The 23,497-nt window shown below is 33.5% G+C and overlaps 2 protein-coding genes across 2 annotated transcripts; one reads left to right on the top strand and one right to left on the bottom strand.

Annotated features, from left to right (window-relative positions):
* Positions 1-1,685: 1,685 nt before the first annotated feature.
* Positions 1,686-16,608, bottom strand: LOC136409893 (uncharacterized). Its single transcript, XM_066391741.1, has 4 exons — positions 16,351-16,608; positions 14,452-14,768; positions 2,611-2,780; positions 1,686-2,412 (listed from the first exon to the last, which is right to left on the bottom strand). The coding sequence occupies exons 1-4, from the start codon at positions 16,474-16,476 to the stop codon at positions 2,117-2,119; spliced, it is 909 nt and encodes a 302-aa protein (XP_066247838.1). The 5' UTR covers positions 16,477-16,608; the 3' UTR covers positions 1,686-2,116.
* Positions 16,609-19,931: 3,323 nt separating this feature from the next.
* Positions 19,932-21,761, top strand: LOC136410094 (uncharacterized). The gene is made up of 4 exons (XM_066392061.1): positions 19,932-19,966; positions 20,045-20,167; positions 20,285-20,794; positions 21,068-21,761. Exons 1-4 carry the CDS (start codon positions 19,932-19,934, stop codon positions 21,759-21,761), a joined length of 1,362 nt encoding a protein of 453 aa, XP_066248158.1.
* Positions 21,762-23,497: the final 1,736 nt, after the last annotated feature.

Genomic DNA, 23,497 nt, shown 5'->3' with positions numbered 1-23,497 from the left:
ACGTCCCTCTTTTTGGGCGGTTGCTCGTTCAGGCGTCAAGTGTATGTCAAAATATTTCTCTCGTGAAAAATCAATCTACATGTTTCGGAAAATTTTTCCAAACACGACACGATAAGAAATATCCAGGATGGCTTCTTTTTATTGAAATAGCCTGTATTGCAGTAGATACCTTATTACTCCTGAGGTTGAAAGTCGATACTTCAACCGAAGATGTCTTAGTTAAAAAAAAAGTTTTCGAAATACAGAAAATCAAAATGAACCTTTTTAAAAGTTTTTTGGTATTATTCTTTTTGTAATGGCCATATTTTAATAATATCTCGTATGAAAATTCTTTGAAGTAGCTCAACGTTTTGTTGTAAAATTGTTTAGGCTTGTGGTTAGTTAAGGATATGTAAATCAATGTGACATCATTTTGAAAATTCCTATATGCCATTCTATTACAGAAATTAGAGCCAATCTTACCTGTTTCGGTCATCTGAGAATTCTTTACCAAAGTCTTGAACTTGCTCTTGAGCCTTAAAGTATCTGATCTCGTTCTGCAAATTGTAAGCATTTTCCATAGGTTCCTCATATCCAATTTCCTTTTCATACTTCGATATGTGTATTATGGGGCAGTCTTTATTTCTTATCGTATATCGTACTTGGTCAGTGTGATTGATTTTCTGAATCAAATACCAAATTCCTTCCATCTGGAAATTGATAGTAGGAATATCAAGTAATGTCTTATTCTTAAATTTAATTATAATATAGACGTAATATACAGGATGCTCTAAGAAGTTTCTAGAAGTAACATTTCGATCGAAGCTTGAAAAACTACAATCATAGCAAATCTGAAAAAAATAAATAAAAATATTGTTACTTTTTGATTTTTATTATTAATTATACGCTTGCTAATTTGCACTTTCTAATATACAAACACTAGTATAATGTTGTTCCTGAAGTTAGAAAACGTATCAAATTAACAAAGTAGGTGAATGTCAATACCGCCTTTGCGCAAAAATATTGATGTTGGATATTCCGGGTTGCAATGTTCACAAATGTATACGAATAATACATCAATGTTTTAGGAATAAAAAGGGCTTTTGAGATGTGGGAAAAACTTCAGGTCCGTTTTAAAATAATGAGCCAATGTGAATACTTTGAAAGTCAAATTTCATCTTAAGTGTAAATTTGGAAAAAAGTAATTCAGGTAGAACCTTTAATAAAATTGATTGTTTTTGAAATACTTTTAATTGCAAATTATGACCAATTTTACATTGGTCGTAAAATCTCCCAAACAAAAAACAATTTAGCAACACTCTTTTTAGAACATTAACAGCCTCAAAAAGTAGCAACTTTTTCCCGTGTTAAATGATTTTGCATCTCTTACCGTTTTGAGAGATAACAATAATGACCGCACTTAAAAGAGATACCCTGTATATGAAAACCATTCCAATTTTCTATTTTTTAAATAAAATAAATTTCTCGTCTTAATTCTAATGAGTGGTATTGCGTTTTACATGCAAATTACTGTGTATTTACAACTTTTTTACCATAAGCATATAACGCGTTAAATATTATGGATAAATCCTATGGAATGGAAAAACCTATCTATCTCTAGAAAGTAAATTGAAAATGTTATTATAATGGCAATGAAGTATTCAGGTATACCACTGTATTTAGTTTCCAGTTACAACATGGAAATATATAACTATTTTTTAAGAGGCAATTTAAGATTTCACGTGTAATTAAAGGCTGCAAACTTTATAATCCTTTCGTCATAAGAAAAGAAAACAGGAATTTTTAGAAGTTTATGCAAGTTTTTTGAGCCAATCGATTCAGTAGCACAAAATGAATAGTTTATTAGCACTTAACAATATTAATAGTTTTAATTCTAGAAGAAGCGTTAAAAACGCATTACATATAAATTAGGTAATTATCAATCTAAATAAATTGATGGTAATACGTACATCTTGTTGTACTGGATCAAACCGGACTTGATCATAAGGAGTTATAGTAAAATTATATATATTATATATAATTGCAACTATATAAAATCAACTTGATAACTATTTACTTCAAAAATTTCGACTTCAGCAAAAAAAGCCCGTACCTATTTGCTCATGTAAAACTATCCTCAAGAGGCAGAGTACAGAAACATGAAAATTAAACCAAGCAAATGAAAGTTAGCTGCGCTAAAACTAGAACTATTGCAAGTTTTCTCAATAAAGTTCGTTCTTAATCCTAGTCGCATGAGCTGCGCATGAACACTATTGATGTCCCAACTTTCTAAGTAGTTTTCTCTCGATAGTATCATGGTGTATAGTTCTTTGGCTTCTCTGGATGATTGGCAGGTAGTTAGGACTAAATGACTACCCACAGCCTTTAAGACCTGTATGACACCGGCAAAGTGTCTTGTGTTTTCCTGGGTTCCTGCAAGAAGATTTGTGTGCTTTAAACTATTGGCTTAGCTACAACTAATTTCATTTTTATGAATTCATTGTAAAATTGGTAGAAAATGTGAAGGTTGCGTAATATTTTAAAATTTTAAGATCTGAACTAACCTGCAGTAATTAACCTAAACAGGCCAAATTTTTTTAAAGAATTTCCATACAAATCAGGATTCCTTACCTTCTTCTGGTCCAGACATAATCCAAAATCCGGTATCAGTGCTGTTATATTTTAAATGGTGATCGAGAGTATTACTTCCGTCGCTCAGGTGGATTTTCAAACGTTTCACCCCAAATCGACTGAATTCAGAGTGCAAAGCTTTACGTCTGTTATAATCGTAAGTGGTGCGACTAAAATTCATAAAAGATACTTATAAAAAAAATATCGTAGTGAAAGTGTTTAATGCATAGTGTAGGGAAATAATCTTAATTGTTAGTTTTTTAACTGTTACTGTGGTTAAATATAATAGATAAGTATGGTTTTGGTATTATAAATTAAGGTGATATACCTTATTGTATTATAAAAGGTTTATCATAGTACGCTACCTAACAACTAAACAGGGTGAATCTGAGAGTGACATTTTTCTTACATGATATACAGGGTGTTCCGGAATGATGGTCAAATCTTTTAACATGGTATTCTACCAGCCATTTTAGGGGGGGATCTTTCTATGAAATTTTTCAATTTGGGTCCTTCCTGTCGAGATATTTGAGTTTCAAAATGGCAGAAAATAATCGTTTTTCCCTTTTTTCTTAAAAATAGTAACACTTAGAAATTTCAATTTTGGTACACATTATCAGCTAGTTCAACTTTATTTTTTAGTAGTGTTTTTCTGAGATTCACGTTTCTAGAGGACTGGAATTAGGAACTCCTAATTTTTGTTCTTTCAGAACTTTTTTCTGTAATAGCTGATTTCGATAAAACTTTTTTTTTAAATACTACACATAATTTTAAAATTTTTTTTACTCTTATCATTTTTGCATATAATTAACAATTGGCGTAAAAAAAATAAAAATCATTTTTCTTACTCTAATAGGCATCTTTTCGTCACCGGTTACTGATAAATGCAGCAGGCGATTGTTATGTAGAAAGTGTTGGTGTTGTCAACAAAATCGTCCAAATTGCGCCTCTCTTATTTTTCTTAAGTTTAGGTCTAAGAGATGAAACCTATATTTAACTAACTAGGAATTAAGAGCAAAAAAATATGAACAAATTTAAATAACTGTATCTAATTCCCCAGATAATAATAAAATTTACATCAAATGTTCAAAATGGTCGCCGGCATATGCTTGGCATAACTGTAGAGAAGATGCCTAATAGGGTAAGAAAAATTATTTTTCTTTTTTTTTATGCCAACTGTTAATTATATGTAAAAATGATAAGAGTTAAAAAAGTTTTAAAATTATGTGTAGTATTAAAAAAAAAGTTTTATCAAAATCAGCTATTGCAGAAAAAAGTTCTGAAAGAAATAAAATTAGGAGTTACTGATTCCAGCTCTCCAAAAACGTGAATCACAGAAAAACACTACCAAAAAATAAAATTGAACTAACTGATAATGTGTACCAAAATTCTAATTTCTAAATGTTACCATTTTTTAGAAAAAAGAAAAAAACGATTATTTTCCCCCATTTTGAAACTCGAACATTTCGACAGGAAGGACTCAAATTGAAAAATTTCATACGAAGGTCCCCGCCTAAAATGGCTGATAGAATACCATGTTAAAAGATTTGACCATTATTCCGGAACACACCGTATATGTAGGTTTTTATATTGTTGTTTAGGGTTTTGATATAATGACGGATACACTATTTTGATTTCTGCTCCACGGATAATAGGTACAGACGAGCCACTCGAAAGAAAGAGGACCTTTTAGGTTCGGGGAGCTCTTAAATACTAAATCTAAGAGGAATAAAATAGAGTCGTAACCTGGCTGGAGAACAATTATCGATTTATGATACCACCTGCGATATTACAGCGATACTGATAGCACTTAGTCGGTACTTCCTCATGAATGCCGACAAAGCGCGGCTGCATTTGTTACCAGCGCCGTCAAAGGATGGTTAGACATCATCATCAAATATCAATATTACACGAAGATAACGATCGCAAAACCCTCTTAATTGATAAGAATACTTCTAACCAAGTTGCGACATACATGGGCGTTTTATAGGGGTACAGCAACCCCTTCACATCTCTTTTCACCTTACATCTAATAGAGTCAACTTAACTAAAATTCCACTAAACCTTTAACTAACAATATTAAAGCTATCACTATGTACAACTTAGCGATTTCTCGATCTTGCCTCTACCTTGTTGAAAAAAGGGAACTTTTTTACATATATACAGAAGAGTTAAAGTGATCTGACTAACAGATACCACATATATTTGACCAAAATACTTTGGCAAAAAATTATTAATACAAATATTTTAAGATAACGGAACTACAGGTATTAAGTTTTGTACATAAATAACTAAATCAAAAAGTAAATGTATATGACCCGCAGCATAGTGGTATAAACGTGAATTTTCCTTTTGTGATTGTTTCAATTTGTGTGTTTTTTTGTAATTCCACATGTGTATGAGAATAATAAGTTGGTTGATATAATATTAATTTACGCGGAATGTCATCAGAATGCTGCTACAGCTTCACATGTTTATTCCGATTGTTTTCCGTTCACCCTAGTTGCATGCAACGCACAAATGCAAACTAGTTGCATTTGTGCGTTTAATTCAAAGAGCTCGGGATACCACAGAATTAAGAGAAAATCGGGAAAAATATACTGGTAGAGGTAGATCATCTCAAATGTTTGAAGTTGCAGAGGAAATTATTAATTTGTTTGACGATGATTCCACAACTGGTACACGAGAAATTGCAAGGCAGGTCGGTCTTAGTCAAATGAAAGTTTGACGCACGTTGCAAGCAGCTGTATCCTTATCAATTCCAAAATCTTCAAGCCTTAATACCCCATGATCATCCCCAGCGGTTGCAATTTTGTCTATGGCTTTTACAACAACATGAACATGATGAGCATTTTACAAGACATGTTTTGATTATCGATGAAGCAACTTTTACAAGAAACTATTAATAATTTTCGAAATACTCATGTTTGGTCAATAAAAAATTCGTATGCTATTCGCAGAACTAAATTTCAGCCAAGATTTTCTTTTAATGTTTAGACTGAAATAATTAATGGTATGCTTATCAGTCCTTTCTTTTTACCAGATAGGATAAAAAGTGCAAACTATCTTAATTTTTTGCAACAGAATTTACCGGTATTGTTAGAAGATTTGAATTTAAATATATGTCATGTAATGTGGTTTTTATACGATGATGCTTCATCCCATTTTAGTCATCCTATTCGAGACCACTTAAACCGTTGGTTTCCTAATAAGTGGATGGGTCAAAATAGACCAATTTTATGGCCTTCACTATCGCCGGACCTTACTCTGTGTGATTTTTTTCTGTGAGGGGTACATGAAAAATTTGATTTTGGGTAAAAGAAATAAATACTTCGGAAGATTTACGTAATTGAATCCAAAATGTGACTAAGACAATTCGAGGATGCAAAAACTTTATTTTAAAAGCTTGTACTGAATCTTGAATTCGGCGAACAACACTGCGCAGCTTAGATAAATAGGGATATTTTTGAAAATTTTTTATGATAAATTTTGTTATATTTATTTCTAATTAATTTCTCGAATACCTTCATTATTTAAAATTTTTTATATAAACAATTTTTTACCAAACAACTTATTTTGGTCGGATATACATTATGACTCATAAAGTTCACATTATATGGAAAATTCTTTTACTTATAAATTTGGATAAATTTTGACTTTGTTCTCGGGTTGTGCTTCAGAAATGATGAGAAATGCCATACAAATCGAAAAACAAATAACTGTCTATAATTGTCAAATTGCATTTTTTTTAACATTCAAAATCTACCATTATTTCTCAAAATTTTGAAAAATCACAAAAGAAAAAGTTTTTTAGATTTTTATTTTCTACCCATATGCCAATTTTCAACTTTCTCGGAGAAGTTTCATTAAAATTTTTTTTTTATATTCCTAATACATAATGTAGCCATTTTACTCTGATATTTGTTTATATCTAATTCAGTGTCGATAAATTTTATACAAATACCGGAATAAGGTAACCTGAACATTTTCTTTATCTAAATTATCTACCTAAACTAGATCAACTTTGAATCAAGGCATACATAGCGTCTTTAATAAATTTTACATTTTCTTTAAAAAGATCAATTTATTATAACTTTCACTAAAGAATACTCATTCAGACAATTATTTGATGTACCTTCATTATTCTTACAAGGTTGCTGACCGATTTGAATACTTCGGAAATGCAGGAACACAAAAAAAATTTTTAAATGAAAGAGCTCGAGAAAGTTGAAAATTGGCATATGGGTAGAAAATAAGAAACTGAGAAACTTTTTCTTTTATGATTTTTCAAAATTTTGGGAAATAATGGTAGATTTTGAATATTTTTGAAAAAAGTGTAATTGGACAGTTATAGGCAGTCATTTGTTTTTCGATTTGTATGTCATTTCTCATCATTTGTGAAGCACAACCACAAGGCAAAATCAAAATTTATCCAATTTCATAAGTAAAAATATTTCCCATATAATACAGATTTTATGGGTCACACTGTATATCATGTTAAAAAAACTTACATTAAGGTTCACCCTGTATATTAGGATGCATTATAATTTTCAAAGTTATTAAAATTTATAGCAAATAATAATTAACCCTGAACTACTATCGTGGGGTCAAATTCGACCCCATCACTTGCTCTTCTGGGGATTCCCGATACACCATTCGGCTTACGACGCTGCCGTTCTATGTATTTCCCTCTTAAGTACTTAGTTCAGGATTCCGTTTAGTAGCATAAAATCCGTCGAACTAATTGCATGTAATTTAGGTTTGGGGTCATATTTATCCCGTCGATAGTACTTACGTCTATAATAATTTAGTTATTATATCAGAATGGCAGATAATTTTCTAAGTATTGGCGGTTCTACAGTAACTTCGGACAATATTTATGACTTTGTAGATGATCTAAGTGACACACCTGAGAATGTTGATACTAATAGTGATTATAATAATAATGATTCAGACAATGTAAGTGAACACTCCGAACATGATACGGCCTCAGAAATTCATCTGAGCGATCAAAGTGATTTATCAAGCGACGAAGTTGATTCATCATCAAATGGTGATACTTCTGCTTATTACTACAGACGCAACAGGTATAAGTGGGCTAAAAATCCTCCAGCACCATCAAGAGTTCGCGCCCAGAATATTATTACACAATTTCCCGGTCTCCGTGGACCTGCTCTACAATCGAAACCGTCCAGTCCACTTGAAGCCTGGTCTTTCTTATCTCCTCCATTGTTAATCCATTGTTGAACATACAAATGAAAAAATTACCGACCTAAGTGTGAATTATGGAGATAATTGCACATTTGTTGATCATGTAACCGAAGTTGAACTCAAGGCATTTTTGGGCGTTTTGTACCTTTCTGGGGTATTCAAATCTAATCACGAAGACGTAGATTTATTATTTTCGACAGGTTGCTTAGGTAGGCCGATTTTCCGGGCAACAATATCAAAAGAACGCTTCTTATTTCTTCTCACAGCAATTAGATTTGACAATCATGAAATAAGGGAGCAAAAGAAGGCCAGTAATGATCGACTTGCAGCAGTATCCTCTTTGTTTAACGCTTTTATAGCGAACAGTATAGGAAACTACACCTGTTCCGAATATGTCACAATTGATGAGATGTTAGTTGGATTTCGGGGCAGATGCCCGTTTAGAATGTATATGAAAGCCAAATCAGTGAAGTACGGCATCAAAATAATGTGTTTATGTGATTCTAAGACACATGATTTAGTAAATGCTTTCGTGTATACAGGTAAAATGAACGAGCCAAATCCTCGGAAACTGTCCATACCTACCAGATCAGTACTTGCTTTAGTGGAACCAATTGCTAATAGTAACCGGAATGTCACAGGGGATAACTGGTTCACCTCATTAGAACTCGTTGGTGAACTCAAGAAACTTCGACTTACATATGTGGGCACTATAAGGAAAAATAAAAGAAAGATTCCTCCACAGTTTCAACCAAATAAAAATTACGAAGTTGATAAGAGTTTATTTGGTTTTACTCGAGAGAACACAATCGTGTCATATGTCCCTAAGAAAAATAAAAGTGTGATTATGTTGTCAACCATGCATCATGACAACTCTGCTGATCAGGAGAGTAAAAAACCGGAAATAATAGCTTTTTATAATGCGACGAAAGGAGGTGTTGACGCTCTTGATCAGAAATGTGCCCTTTATAGCTCAAGCCGAAGATGTCGTCGATGGCCGTTGGTAATTTGGTACGCTATAATGGATATTGCTATAATAAATAGTCATATTATTTTTCACGCTGCCAATCCTGGACTAAAAAAAACCGCTCGGACTTTATGAAAGAGTTAGGGATGAGCCTCATCAATGAGCAATTAAAATTACGATTTGCCATACCCAGTTTGTCCAGAGAGCTTCGTTTAATAATCTCGAAAGCTTTAGGAACCGAAATAACTTCACAAGATCCGCCTAGACAAGAAAGACGTGTTGTGAGACGTAGATGCTACGTGTGTCCTAGGAGTAAAGATACTAAACATTCTACAGTTTGCTCAGAATGTCATAAAGCAATCTGCAAAACTCATTCTCTTCAACAAGTCATCTGTACTTCATGCAAAGAATAAGTAAGTACTGTATAATACAGCAACTTCTATATTTCTGAAATTATTGTATTACAGTTTTATATGGGTTAAAATCATGAATGTTCTTTTTTTTTGCATGAGGTTTGAATATCCTTTTCTTCGTTGCAGATGAAGCCATCATTCATATCATTGACAAAACAATTTCCAAAGCGGTAACGCTTTATTATTTTTTTTTTGTTATATTTGCGTAGAAACAAACTGTTATGTTATTTTTTTACATAAATCCGAATATATGTTTATTTTGAATTGAAATATTTTATTTTTTTGTAAATAAAAGTATTATATATGTATATCCTTTGAGTACCATACATTAATCGAAAATGTAAAATCAAATCACAAAATTTGTTTTTGTACAAAAAATATAGCGGGTCACTGGTGACCTCACGATAGTAGTTATGTTAGTGTAAAGGGACGATAGTAGTTAAGGGTTAATATCTTCAAACCACTTATACAATATTTTCAAAACGCTTATACAATGCATAAACAACTAACAAAAACTAATTTAATGAAATTATTGTTAAACTCGAAAAATTATAAACTGTAAGAAATATTGCATATTACGCTTGATAACTATACAGGTTGTCCCAATTAAAGTTTGCACCTCTTGAAATCTGCGATTTGCTAAAATATGACAATTTTAACATGAAGGAGACCAAATTTTATTTTGGTTTCGCTAAAACCTGAAAAAAAACATGGTTACACAAAGAATGGAAGGAGCTTCAAAATGATATATGACTCGGCCCCTCTTGCCATTTAAAGTTTTTGAAGAGGTGGCTCTAGGCACTAGAGGAATGCCGAAATACTTCGAAACCAAGACAAAATTTGGTTCCCCTTTAAGTTAAAATTAACATATTTAAGTTTTTTCCCACATTTGAATGAAATCGGAGATTTCATAGCGTGTAAATTTTAGTTGGGACACCCTGTATATTGGGACGCAATACATTTTAGCTTCAATTCATAGCTGGTAATATCGCCTTTGGCTTTGGTAACCGTTTGGATGCTAGCAAGCTTACTTATCCCTAATTTATCTTAAAATTCAGGTGTAAGTGTGTTCCAAATCTCTTCAATGGCTAACCTTAATGCTCTCAAGACTCCTTTGAGGATTATTTCTTAGTTATTTCTTCATTTCATGCCAAGCGCATTCAATCAAATACATTTAACTTAGGGCTGCTTGAAAGCCAACAGATTACATTAATATTATTTTCGCCAAACTATTGCTTTATTGAACAGGCAGTATAAGAAGAAGCGCCGTTTTGTTGAAAAATGAAATTTTTGGCCACTGTACAACTGACGAATGCTCGGAAGTAATTTCTTTTGTAATATCCATCTATCCTGTTCAGCATTTATTGTACCGTCTATAAACTCCATTTGACCTACTCCCTTAGCAGATATGCATCCCCAAATCATTTGACTTTTACCGAACTTCACAGTTCGTTGTAAATAATCTTTGTGAAAGACGTCTTGTTTTGTCCGTATGATTCTCTTATGCATATCTCTAATAAATACGTCAAATTTGGACCCATTGTTAAAGATAATCTTCTTCTAATCCTCATAAGTCAATGAAATTTTGACTTTGTCCAAGACAGTAGAATTCGCTCTTTGGTAGCTATCAAAAATAGCTTTTATTTGACCTAGCGAAAATTATAAAAAGTAATTAAAAAGTAACACACCTTGTAGAAAAAAAATACTTTGTAAAAATTAAATCCGGACTTATGTTTTTATTTTCGACAGCACTCTCGAGATAAATTTAAATCACATTCATCATTCTATCTAATAGTGATTTCGCGCAAAGTCTTTGCTCTTTGCACATTTTTACTAATACTTGTCGATCTTTTTTCTCAATAATTTAATAACAACCAGTACTCCTATTTTTAATTTCAATTGTACCTCGGTCATTATGGTATTTTACAATATTCCCGAGTGATGACTAACAATTTTAAGTTTTCTGCTATTTTTTTATTTATTTTTCTTTAATATGACAAGAAAGTATCATTTCTCTTTACTTCTAGGAATAGACCATTTCTCATATCTCGGACAGTATTTAGAGATTTTTTTTTAAACTGCGCGTTTACAAGTGACAAAATATATGCATAAAACAATGGGACACGTCAAAGTCAAGTCGTAGATTACTTAGTTTATTTGTTATGGAGTCTCAATATATAGCTTGTTCTAAGTAAATGCGTATCATCAGTGATTTTTTTATTGTTATAGACACAAAGTCGGTTAAATTAGCAAACTAGTAGCATTTTTCCCGCTGATTAAGAGAGCGAAAACAGTTGAAAAAACAGTTGAATTCGTTATTAAAAAAAATAGGAAAAGGTATTATTTTAATGGAATATTCTGTATATTTTTTACTCTAACGTTTGCAAATTATCATCAGAACAAAATAGACCATGTACAATATTAGTTTAAAATTTAAAATAACCGAATTATCAGCAGATTTTTATTTTAGACTAGTTAGCTGTGTATGGTTAATAATAAAATAAAGCCTTAATTCCATTCGTCATTGTAAGTTAAATATGATGTTAAAAAAAGTAAGCTAATAAATTAACATATTAAATTTGAAGCTATTATTATTATATAAAAAAATTGAAGAATTAGTTAAGCTATTCATATTATAAAATGTCATTTACTCATTTAGAAAAGTGCTATATGTTAGAGACGTATCCTGCATCGAGAAAAAATAGTCTCCGTGCATTGGAACAATATAGCTAAATGTATCCTAAATGCAATCAATCAGAGAGAAGGTATTTCCTAAAATTTTACAGATAATTTAGAAGTAGTGAAAAATAGAACTCAAAACCAATTTATTATAAATGAAGAAGTAAAAATAAATGTGCTTTAAAGTTATGTCCCATTTGAAGAATAAAAAACAATTAATTTATATTGTTTAAGTACTGACTAGTACAAACATTAGTATCTGGTGATTCCTAAAGGAGGCTAATCTTTTGTCAATGGATCGTAGATATGTGTAGGCAAAATTTAAATTTTTTAAACTGCATTTTGTGGAATGATGTAGCTAATTTTTCAAATAGATGAATATTTCGTCCTAAAAACATGTACTATTGGTCTAAGGACTATTGGACTAAGGAAAATTTATTTATTATTTATTCCAGAAATCAAGTGCATCAATGTGTGTGGTGAGTCTAACAGGTAGTCAAATAATTGAGCCAATCTTATATAAAAGCACTTTAATAGAGAGGAGATACATTGATATGTCGTTAGAATTTCTAGAAGCATATTTAAATTGTGTAAATTTAGAGGCGCGTAACCAAATATGCTTCCAACAAGATAGACCTCCTCCCCATCAGTTTTACGAAGTCAGAATATTATTAGAAAGATTTTCTTGAAATATAATAGATGGATTGCAATAAATTATCTGATAGAATGGCCCCCAAGATCTCCTGACATAGTTCTATTAAACTTTTACTTTTAAGCTTATGTCAAGGACGAAATCTATGAAAAAAAATATGCGAACCTAGTTGAGCTTTAAAATAGAATTATAGACGTTATAAAATCCATGGATGGTAGAACAATTCTAACAGCCACAAATCGTATAATAAAGTATGAACGAAAATCTATTTAACAAAACGATGATGTGTTTGCATATTTAATGTAGATTCTTTTATTATCTCTGTTGCATAAATAAAATGAAAAAAGTGAAATTGAATCTTGTTTTACAACCACGCACCGCGAATTAAAAGAAAAACGTGCTGGTTCGGTTATTTTAAATTTTAAGCCAATATTGAATATGGCTTTTTTTGTTCTCTTGGTGATTAGCGAATATTAGAGTAAAAAATATACAGGGTGTTTCATTAAAAAATATATTTTCCTTATTTTTTCTAAAATGTTTTTTTGTTTTTTATTCAATTCATTCAAAAATCATTCAATTATTTTTTTGTTTTCATCCTCTTAATCAGCGGGAAAATGCTACAAGTTTGTTAATTTAACTAACCTTGTATCTATAATAATAAAAAAGTTACCAATGATGGACTCTTAACTTAGAACACCCTGTATAGTTTGCAAGCATAATACATAATATTGCTTTTAAAGTTTGCCATTTTTGCTATTTATCAATAATTTCATTAAATTTAATACTTGTTTATGCATTGTATAAGTATTGAGTGCATATATTTTAAGAGAGTATTGTTGAGGTCAAAATAAGACTATTTCTTTCTATAAACTTGTATCCTAAAACGCATTTTTTAAAAGCTGGAGTCATCGAACATTGGGCGAAAAATATCGATTATGTTAAATTATGACTACAGTTCTCAATCAAAATTCATAAAAATTTTGCAAGTTCTTTTTTTTGGACACTCTATTCATTTTTCACTTCAAAAATTATGTGAACCTAATTTCAGACGGATTGGAGGGGGATGTACATTTTGCATTTTTTTGCAGTTAAAAGTCAAGAAACGAAAATCTGGGAGAAAAGTTTCAACTAAATCAACGTGTCAACAATAATTACGAACACTAAAAAAGTAAAAAAAAAAGTATAAATAGGAGGAAGTCACAACAGTCACAGTCTTCCAAGTTGTTTAGTTTGTCATTTTCATAACACTACCCTTTCGTCTAATAACGATTTTCTTGCAAACGGTTAGTAGTATCGAAAAAATGAGAGACATCAAAATTTAAAATTTTTTCATGACCTATTAGATTATAATTGTTAAATTTAGAGATTCTCGGTGGAAACATGAAATGTGGGTTATGCAATATGCAGACACTCCCCTCAACTCTTCTAAAATTAGATTTACATAATTTTTGACGCAAAAAATTAACAGAGCGCTTAAAAAAACAAAGACTTGTACATTTTCATGAAATTTGATCGGTAACTGGTCACAATTTGACATAATCGATTGTTTTCACCCAAATTTCGATGACTCCAACTCCTGAGGGGTGTATTTTAGGACAGGTTTATAGGAAGAAACAGTCTTCTTTTAACTTCAAAATACTTTCTTAAAATATTTGTACTCACTTTTAAATCACTCTTTATAATTCGTAAATTTCAAGATTATGATGCATCCCAATATACTCTAGTTGTTAGCACTAGTATTCCCTACTCCCTGTAGGGTGTAGAAGTAGATCTAATAAAAACAACTACTTCATATTCTTGTTATCTGGCTCCAAACTTTCAAGCATTTTAACTTTGAAATTGAATAGTTGATTACCATTTCTTGAATTAAAAAATATTATAGTAGGTGCGATCCTTCCTAATAATGTGACATAACTTACTGATCGTATTCCTCAGTTTGTTTGATGAAATCTTGTTCGCTATTGAAAGTGGCTTTTGGATCTGTCGGATTTCTACTGGGCTGTTGGTTATTTCTGTACTGTCCATATTGATTTGGTTGTCCATATTGACCGTATTGTATGTTGTGAGGATATGCAGATCCATATGAGGCGGTACCAAGCCCGTACAAAGGGTTGCGTGTGGAATAAATGTTACGGTCTTCCGCAATATGGATGATCGGACATGTCGTTAAATTCAAGTGCAAATGCCTCTCTTCAGTGTGAATTATTTTTTCTATTAGGTACCATATACCCTCCAACTAAAAAGAAAATAAATAAGAATTTATAAAAGAGAACATTAGTGAATCAACTTACTGTTTATTAAGGTGTGAGATATAAATAATTTATACTTTTATTTGTAGTGAAAATAATTAATGGCAAATGCATGTTATGCCAACGTTCACATCTTGCTAGACGCTAAATAAGATATTCGGCGTATCGATAGTATGCTTTATATTATTTTTTCCCGATAACGAATCGGCTTTCCAAAAGTATCAGAACTGATTCGGTATTCTTTGCGACCAGACACCTTGTATTTTTTTTGTCATTAAAATCTCGTTACCGAACCGTTAGTTTCAATTTTAAGAATTACCGAAAAATAAACCTACACTCAACATAACTTGCATACCTTGAAGCCAACTCGTTCGCACAAGTATGTAACAAAATTCTCACGGTAAATGATCAAAGGCGATTTCAAACGTCGACAATAAAAAGGGATTTTTATTACACAAAAAATCCGACAAATATAATAACAAAATAGAATACACTAAATTTTTAGACTGTACAAAATGAATAAATGAATATGCCTTTAGGTAGAGTTAATCATGTTAAACATCTCCTCGTATAAATGTTTTCTTATAGTAGAGAGAGTCTAAAGTTTTAAGGCTCCTTTTTAATAAATGAAACACTAATAACAATCGGAATCTCAGACCTTCGTTCTGCAACTAATGATATAAACGGTATTACCTTCTATCCAAATGTTTAAAACATCATTATGTTGATAATTGTGTAAAAAATTATAATATATGTATGTAATATTTTATAGTTAAAATAAATTGGGTAGCTGTATTCTTGAAACATAAATTTAAATGAAGTGTTTTAAATAAAAACTATTAATATCTAAATAGTGGTTTATCGAAATCACATTCTTCAAAAAAATGCAAATTTTCAAATTAAATTTTCTCACCGGTTTCTGATTAATTATAGTACTAGTAGAATAAAGGTGGTAACATATGTGTTTACTGGGTTACTGACAATAATTTAATGTTGACTATCGAATATAAATTTCTTTTAACAGAAGAGTTTTCGAACATAAAACATTTTGTGTATATTATTTTACATATTTAGTGTATAAATAATTATAATCTCGAAAATTTAGCGAACTATGAAAAAGACACATTTGGTCGATAATTGAATGCTTTATGCCGTGGTAGCACCGATTTTACTTTTTTCTATGCGTATTTATTTTTCAGATATTATTTTGAATTAGCAAAATTAGGGCCTGTCCTTATTTGACCGACACACCTTAAAAAGAGTTTTTTTAAAATGTATTAGCAAGTTTATAAAGCCTGGGGTCACCTTGGCAACTAATTGTAATATTTTACAATGCGCTTGATCATGAAAATTTAAGTAACATCTTTTTATATAATTTTCTCCAATTGGCGAAAAAGTGATTGAGCGGATAGGTTAGGTCAATTTTTCGTCAATCAAGGAAAAAAATGTTTATTTTTTCGCTGATTTATATGACATAATAGAAAATAATTGACACTTCGTCAAAGCGGTATCGAGCTGTTTTATGGTCTTGCTACCCATGCGTGTGGAAACTAACTATCACTAAATTACCTGAGGAATATCTATCATCTGTTGTCGAGTCAAATCTCGACAAAAATAATTGGAAGTACCATAAGCGTCTCCAGAGCACTCACCCCCATAGAGGGCAAACAGAAAAACGCACAGAAAAGCACGCATAATGTATACATATAACAAAATAACCAAGAAAATTTATTTTGCACTAACTTTCAGATAAGCCCACACTTCTTACTATCCCGTTCAAAACAGAAGTGATTAATGCTGCTGAGTTCAGGAGACAGCACGAAATTATTAAGATTATTGAAAAATTAAGTGGTAAAAGCTCGTTTCCATTTGTTTTGTGGGTTGGAGCTGTTACGTGTCTTGTTAGCTTAATCCAAGTTAATTTATTTAATTAAATATGGTCATTAGTGGTAATCTTAAAGTTGTAGATGTCATTTACGGCTATTTTCATCAATGGATGTAGACTGTTAGGAACTTTTGAGGTATTGAAATACTTCAAATATTGTATAGATACAGGCCATTTGAATATTTATTTACAGACTTTAATATACCGAGTTAAATATTAAAGAAATGCACAGGATGTATTTCAGACACTTATTATTGGTTTTCTAAAAATCGATTGAGAAAGAAAATATTATTCTATATGCAATAATTGAGAGGAATTAGGAAAAACATATACAATCTTTTAATTTCGCGCGACCGTGTCGTAAAGTGGCTTTATCGCGCGTGTTTGCGAATTGAAAATAATACTCTCGTATCTCTTACGTAGACAATCTACAAATATTTTTAAAAACAAGTTTAAAACTTTAGCGAATAAAAAATATTTTATTTATTTTTACTGATACACTTAACTGCTATTTCTATCATAAATACTGAAATTCCCAAGCTAAGTCCAACGCTCCATAATACGAAAGCAAATTCTAAATGCTCAACGGTGAGCACTCGACTCTTCAGTTTAATTTTTAATTTACCGACTTGTAAATACCACTTCCATTTTACACTGGTTATTTCTAGTTGTATAATTCCATTTTCAAAAAGACGCCTCAGTACCACGTTTATATCTTGAAACGCAGAATAGTTCTTTCGAAAAAGCATGTGAATTGGCATCATCTGAAAAATCTGGTCTATTACTAGAAGAGGCTCAGTAGTCCATTTATTGATGTAATATTAGGGAATAGAATAAATAACAGGAGTTGCCAAAAATACCATCTCATGATCTTTGAAAACTGCAATGCGATCAAGGCATTTTATTATATTTGTGCAGACTTGCACCTTCCTGATCAAATTGGTATAATTGTCATAGAGCGGTTTCGTACTCGAACTTCCGGAAGGTGGGGGGTAGGGCACATACAAATGTAGGTTTTTCTCGGTTGTACTCACAGAATATTTCTCCTTAAAGTAGATCATTTCTAGGGTATTTTTGAAAGCAGTGGAATGTATAAGACAAAAGCTTAAAAGAGAAAACATTACTAAACGAAAATGACATAATTTATGAAGGCGATGAATTGATGATTCAATGATGATCTGAAAGAACCACTGGAGATACAACGCAGCAATATTCGCAAGGGACATTCTAGTGGGATTAAAGAAATAATAAATAATTAATAAAATGACAGACAAGCAGATTATGAAAGTAAGACAAAATTTCCATGAATATATCTGCTCCACTCTAGACCAGACTGTATCCTCTGTTAGTAAATTAGGAATGATCAAAGTAAGCTTATCCATAATATAAACAATAGAACTTTCAAAATCATTATATGTGTTCACAGTAGGATGAAAGGCACCAACAGCAATATCAGCTTCGTTGAATTGTAGTGATAGAAAGGCAGGATTGCTATAGTTTCCTGTTGCCACATTCTTTTCATATTGGTACATGGTACCTTCCATACGACTAAGGTTTTGAATTCCTAAATAGTCCAATATAATTTTCAGAATGTTTTGCTCAATACCAGAATAATCATCATTTACGTAAGGAGGCAGTCTCCGACAAATTATTCTTACTGTAGTATTTCCCCATTTATTCTTAAGCTTGTATGCTAGAATGACAAATTCATTTATACTTATATTATATAGATTAATAACAAATATGCTCACCTGATACATTCATGTTTATGGACGATTTGTTTGAATTCTCTGTGTAACCGAAACCAGATCCATTCAACATTAATTTCCCATGATCATATAATGACCTGATTACCGCTAGACTTTTAGTTTGTGTGCATACTAAGTAGAGGTTAATTAAACTTAGCAATAGAGTCATATTCATTTCTTCCGTTAGTCGAATAACACGTTAGACGGGTTTAACAAGAAATAAAAGGAAATATGTTCCCGGTAAAGTTTAACGAGTTATAATTGTCAGCATTAGACGTTATCTTAGTCTCTCTTTACACAATGTCTTTGGGCAAATTGACATTACACTGCATTTTATTTATTAGTTCTCCATTAAAGTCAACTCATGGATCAGATCTATCTTTATCGATTTATTTGTATAGAAATTTGCTATAAACGTGACTAATGCAGATGGAGGTATAATTTGTATTAATTGTATAGATAACGGATCAGATAGTTTCCCGAAATATTATGAATAATCTTATGGTAATAACACGGAAATCTTATTTTTTCAGAAAAAATGATTTTTTTGTACAGTATTAATGTGTATATAGGGTTAGTCTATAATAATAATGATAATAATAATAACATCGCAGCGGGTAGTAGCTTGCTGTCTGAAATTAATTCAGACTTTTTGAAATTCTAAATTCAAAAAAAAGGTAGGTCTGAAGGCCGATCATAAACCAGGGCGACCATCCCAGAATGGTTTATAACCTGGAATTTCCAATTGGTCTTTTATCTTTATTGTTGTCGGAATTGGGCTTTAGTTTAAAACTCATCTGGTGTTTGCAAGATGTTGGAAATCGGAAAGCAAAATGAAAGACCGACAAAGATCAGTTCCCAGATTGTGTGACGGCAGTAAACTTATTAGGCGCACTCCATTGCATCAACAATGCGGCAAGGAAGAGATTGGATTTACCGGCAATTGGTGTATTGTCTTTTCATCCTCCTTTGTCGGATGAAACGGCTACATCCCCCACCCCCTAGGGATGAAACCGAACCAATGGGAGTGAAGGAACTAGGAGAAATTTCCATCAGGATCTGGACAAGGAGTCTTCATCAATCTGTCATCAAGAAGGGACACACAAGAACCTTTCACAAAAATTGACACTGCGGTCCAGTCTTGCAACCCTACATACTTTAGTTATTAAAGAAATATATTTTAGTTAAACAAATCAAAGGTGCATCAATTCAGTTCCTCTCGGTCTGACAAAAACGAGAGTGGTCCTTCGGTAATACACAAAACTAAGAACCAGCCGCGGAAGCAGATACCATTAAGTTACATCAGCGTCTTGGAGAAGTTGAGTAGCAACCATCCCTGACATTTGTAATTATATGGGGAGCGACGTCTCCACAGACCCTGAGCCGTCACCTAACAGTAGGGAAAAAATGCTGTATCCCCTACGTTAAAGGGAGCACCTCCATGAAAATTAAGAACAACCGAAGCTTCGAAAAAAGGTTGCTGCTTGGGGATCAGCAGAGCATGTCTGGAACCGGCGATGGACATGACAGTATGCGGGATGTCGGTGGCTAGGTGCTGAGGAGGTGGGCCCCTGCCACACAAGAAGCTATAGCTCCACAACAATAATGAAGGTGTCACCCGAAAACTCAGACGCCATACGCCGAAGGTGGAACCTCAGCCAGCGCTCACCCAAGCGGAATTGTCCAGAAGGCACATGAAATGGATAGGGGCTATGAACGAAGCAGTAATGCGCTTCTATTTGAGGGTAACAAAGTTAGCATGTCAAACCATCGGCTGGCGACGGGATCTGCATGCAGAATTCTGCAGCAAGTTTCCAGAACTTTGCATAACTGAGCAGAGAGTGGCAGACCAATATTGAGTCGTTATCAGAAATAATCTCGTTCCACCTGCGAGACTCAATACCATCAAACAAGAAGTCAAGCGCGAACTTCTATATACGCGTCATAATAACGATAGCGACGAAACTGATAGCGACATTGGTAATAATGATGAAAATGGCAATGATAGAGCACCACCTGAACTACTTGAACAACACGTGGTACTAAATGAGGGGTGCGAGTCAAATGAGAGCACTATCGATCACGCGAATACTGTGGAAGCCCTCTTCACAGAGATGAGAAAGCTGATTGCGGAGTACGACGGCACCGACTTCTTAAGCAGGCCACCACTACCAAGACTGGACACCTCGAGGAATCTGGGAATCGCCCTTGCCCTTATGAATAGTAGAATTCTTCCCCATTACGTTACGAAATCTGACACATTAGAACACCTACATATGATCATCTACTGCGCAGCTTCGACCATTGCTGTCAGGGATCTAGGGGTCAAAGGGCAAGCCAGAAGAACAACACAGTCAACAACCGAGCCTAAAACACCTCCGTAGGAAAGAAGGTTGAACGCCAAAATCGATAACATCCGAGCAGACATTGAACGGCTAAAAGAGTATATAGCCAGAATAAGAACCCGGAAATTGGAGAAATGCGTTCAACTAATCATGAGGCAATATAGGATCAACGTAAGGGAGAATCCGGTAAACCTGTCACAGCAACAATGCCTAGATACACTAAAACAAAAACTTTCTGTATTTTCAGAACGATGAAGGAGGTACAAATCCAGTAATCAACAGAAGTAGACTAACGCGTTATTTCACAGGTCCGAAAAAATCTTTTATAGAGCATTAAAGACAGATAGCAAGGATCTAGACAGCAAGTTCTCAATTAACGAAACGATTGAATGGTTTTGGAGGGAACAGTTAGAAATATTGGCTCGCTGTAACATCAAAGCCAGCTGGTCCACGAAAGAACGCGGGATCGTCCAGGAATACAACGAAATGCAGCATGAGTCGTTTACGACTGACAACGTCTCTAATATTATCAGAGAAACACATACTTGGAAAGCTCCTGGACCAGATGAAGTACAAAATTACTGGCTTAAGAAATTTCGATGCACTCATGAAAAACTAACAACAGTTATTAATGATGTAATTTCTAGACCTCAAAGAATGCCGCGTTTCCTAACACAAGGTGCCACGTATCTTCTACCAAAGAGCCCGGAACAAACAGAAGATCCATCCAAATACAGACCGATTACATGCCTCCCAACGATGTATAAAGTTATAACATTCTGGCTAGCTCGACGGATATACACTCACTGTGACAAAAACATCATTGTAGAACTACAGAAGGGATGCACTAAAGGTGCTATGGGCTGTAAGGAACAACTCATAATAGATTCCGTAATCTGCAATCAAGCCTACTCCAAGAACAGGATCCTCTACATGGCCTACATTGACTATAAAAAGGCAATCGATTCCATGCCTCATGAGTGGATAATCAATATCCTCTAGACATATAAGATCGATGCTAATATTGTTAATTTTTTAAGGCCATACCATACCCATATACCATGACAACCTGGAAAACCAGAATACATCTACACGATGCTGGAATTGCCACCGAAAATATAGTAATAAGAAGAGGCATATTTCAAGGAGATTCATCGAGCCCGCTGTGGTTTTGTATGGCGATGAACCCTCTATCCCACCAACTCCACCTCCTACAGATATAATATTAACACCAACGACGAGGCAGGATACCGTATAAACCATTCATTGTATATGGATGATTTAAAACTTATGGGAGCTACAAAAAACCAGATAAGTCAAATGTTAAAGATTGTAAAAGGATTTTCCGCTGATGTAGGAATGCAGTTTGGTCTAAAAAAATGCCGCACAATCAACATCGTAAGGGGTAAAATACAATCAGGTAACTTTGAACCGCAGGGTGGACAAAACGTCGAGGCAATGCAGGAAGACGAGGCTTACAAGTATCTGGGAATAAAACAATCCATGCGAATAGCACATGCAGCAATGAAAACTAAGTTGACAGAAGAATTCGCCAGAAGAATAAGATTATTAGCAGAAACAAAACTTAATAGCTAAAATCTGTTTAAGGCTATCAACCCTCCAAGCTTTATCAGTGCGTGGATACTCATTTGGGATAGTAGCGTGGACTAAAACCAACATCGCGAATCTTCAACGAAAAATAAGAATGTTACTGACAAAAGCGCACAAACATCAAGCGATCTAGAACGAACAATGCTGCCACGGCATCTAGGAGGTAGAGGTCTAGCAGATTTGGATGGGCAATTAGATTGTCAAACAGAAAACTTACACAATTATTTTCACAAGAAGGCGAATATCTCAGGACTTCACCGAGCAGTTTGCAATTCCGATTATTCTACACCGCTGCTTCTATCTGAACAACAGGTCCAAGGTCACCATCGTATTGATATCGAAAAGTTGCAAACATGGAGGGAAAAGCCGTTACATGGGAGACATGCGAATGAAGTTAGCCAGGAACATGTCGACAATTTTGCGTCGCACTATTGGTTGGTTTTGGGGCAGCTGTTTTCCGAAATCAAGGCTTTCTGCTTTTCATTCAATGTCAAGTCAAACTATTTGAAATAAGTCGTTGGAGATGCTTTAGTAGTGGATCACCGCTGTCGATATGGATGTTAAACCACCGAAACCATTCAACATTCACAGAAGGGATGTTTACGGCAACCGAATACAAGGAGAAACACGATGCGGCGGCGAAAATAATTCATTAGGAACTAACCGTTAAACTATAAGTGTTGCAGACGAAAAAGATTCCGTATTATAAATATAACCCCGAATCTGTTTTAGAGAACAACATCCACAAGATCTACTTGGATCGCACCATTCTCAGTGACTAGACTGCACCTCACAATCGACCGAATATTATTGTGGTGGACAAGCGGGTCAAGCGAGCAACATTGATCGATATTGCTATACCTAATAACAATAATTTGCGAGTCAAGCACGTGGAGAAGATTGCCAAATACGGGGTTCTACAAGAACGAATCCTGTCATAGTGGGGAATGGAAAATGCTCGAACGATGCCTATCATCATCTCGTCGACAGGAGTCATCTCTAAGATTTTGCTTCGAAACATCAACGAATTTGGACTGAGCGAACACCTCTACAAGCCGATGCAGAAAGTAATAGTTCTCGCGACAGCCCAAACCATTCGAAAATTCCTGGGAGATCCATAGATGCCA

This window comes from Euwallacea similis, chromosome 7, assembly GCF_039881205.1.
Source record: "Euwallacea similis isolate ESF13 chromosome 7, ESF131.1, whole genome shotgun sequence".
NCBI classification, from domain to species: Eukaryota; Metazoa; Arthropoda; class Insecta; order Coleoptera; family Curculionidae; genus Euwallacea; species Euwallacea similis.
Note: the sequence above shows the minus strand (reverse complement) of the source record. Positions and strands in the feature narration are given on the sequence as shown.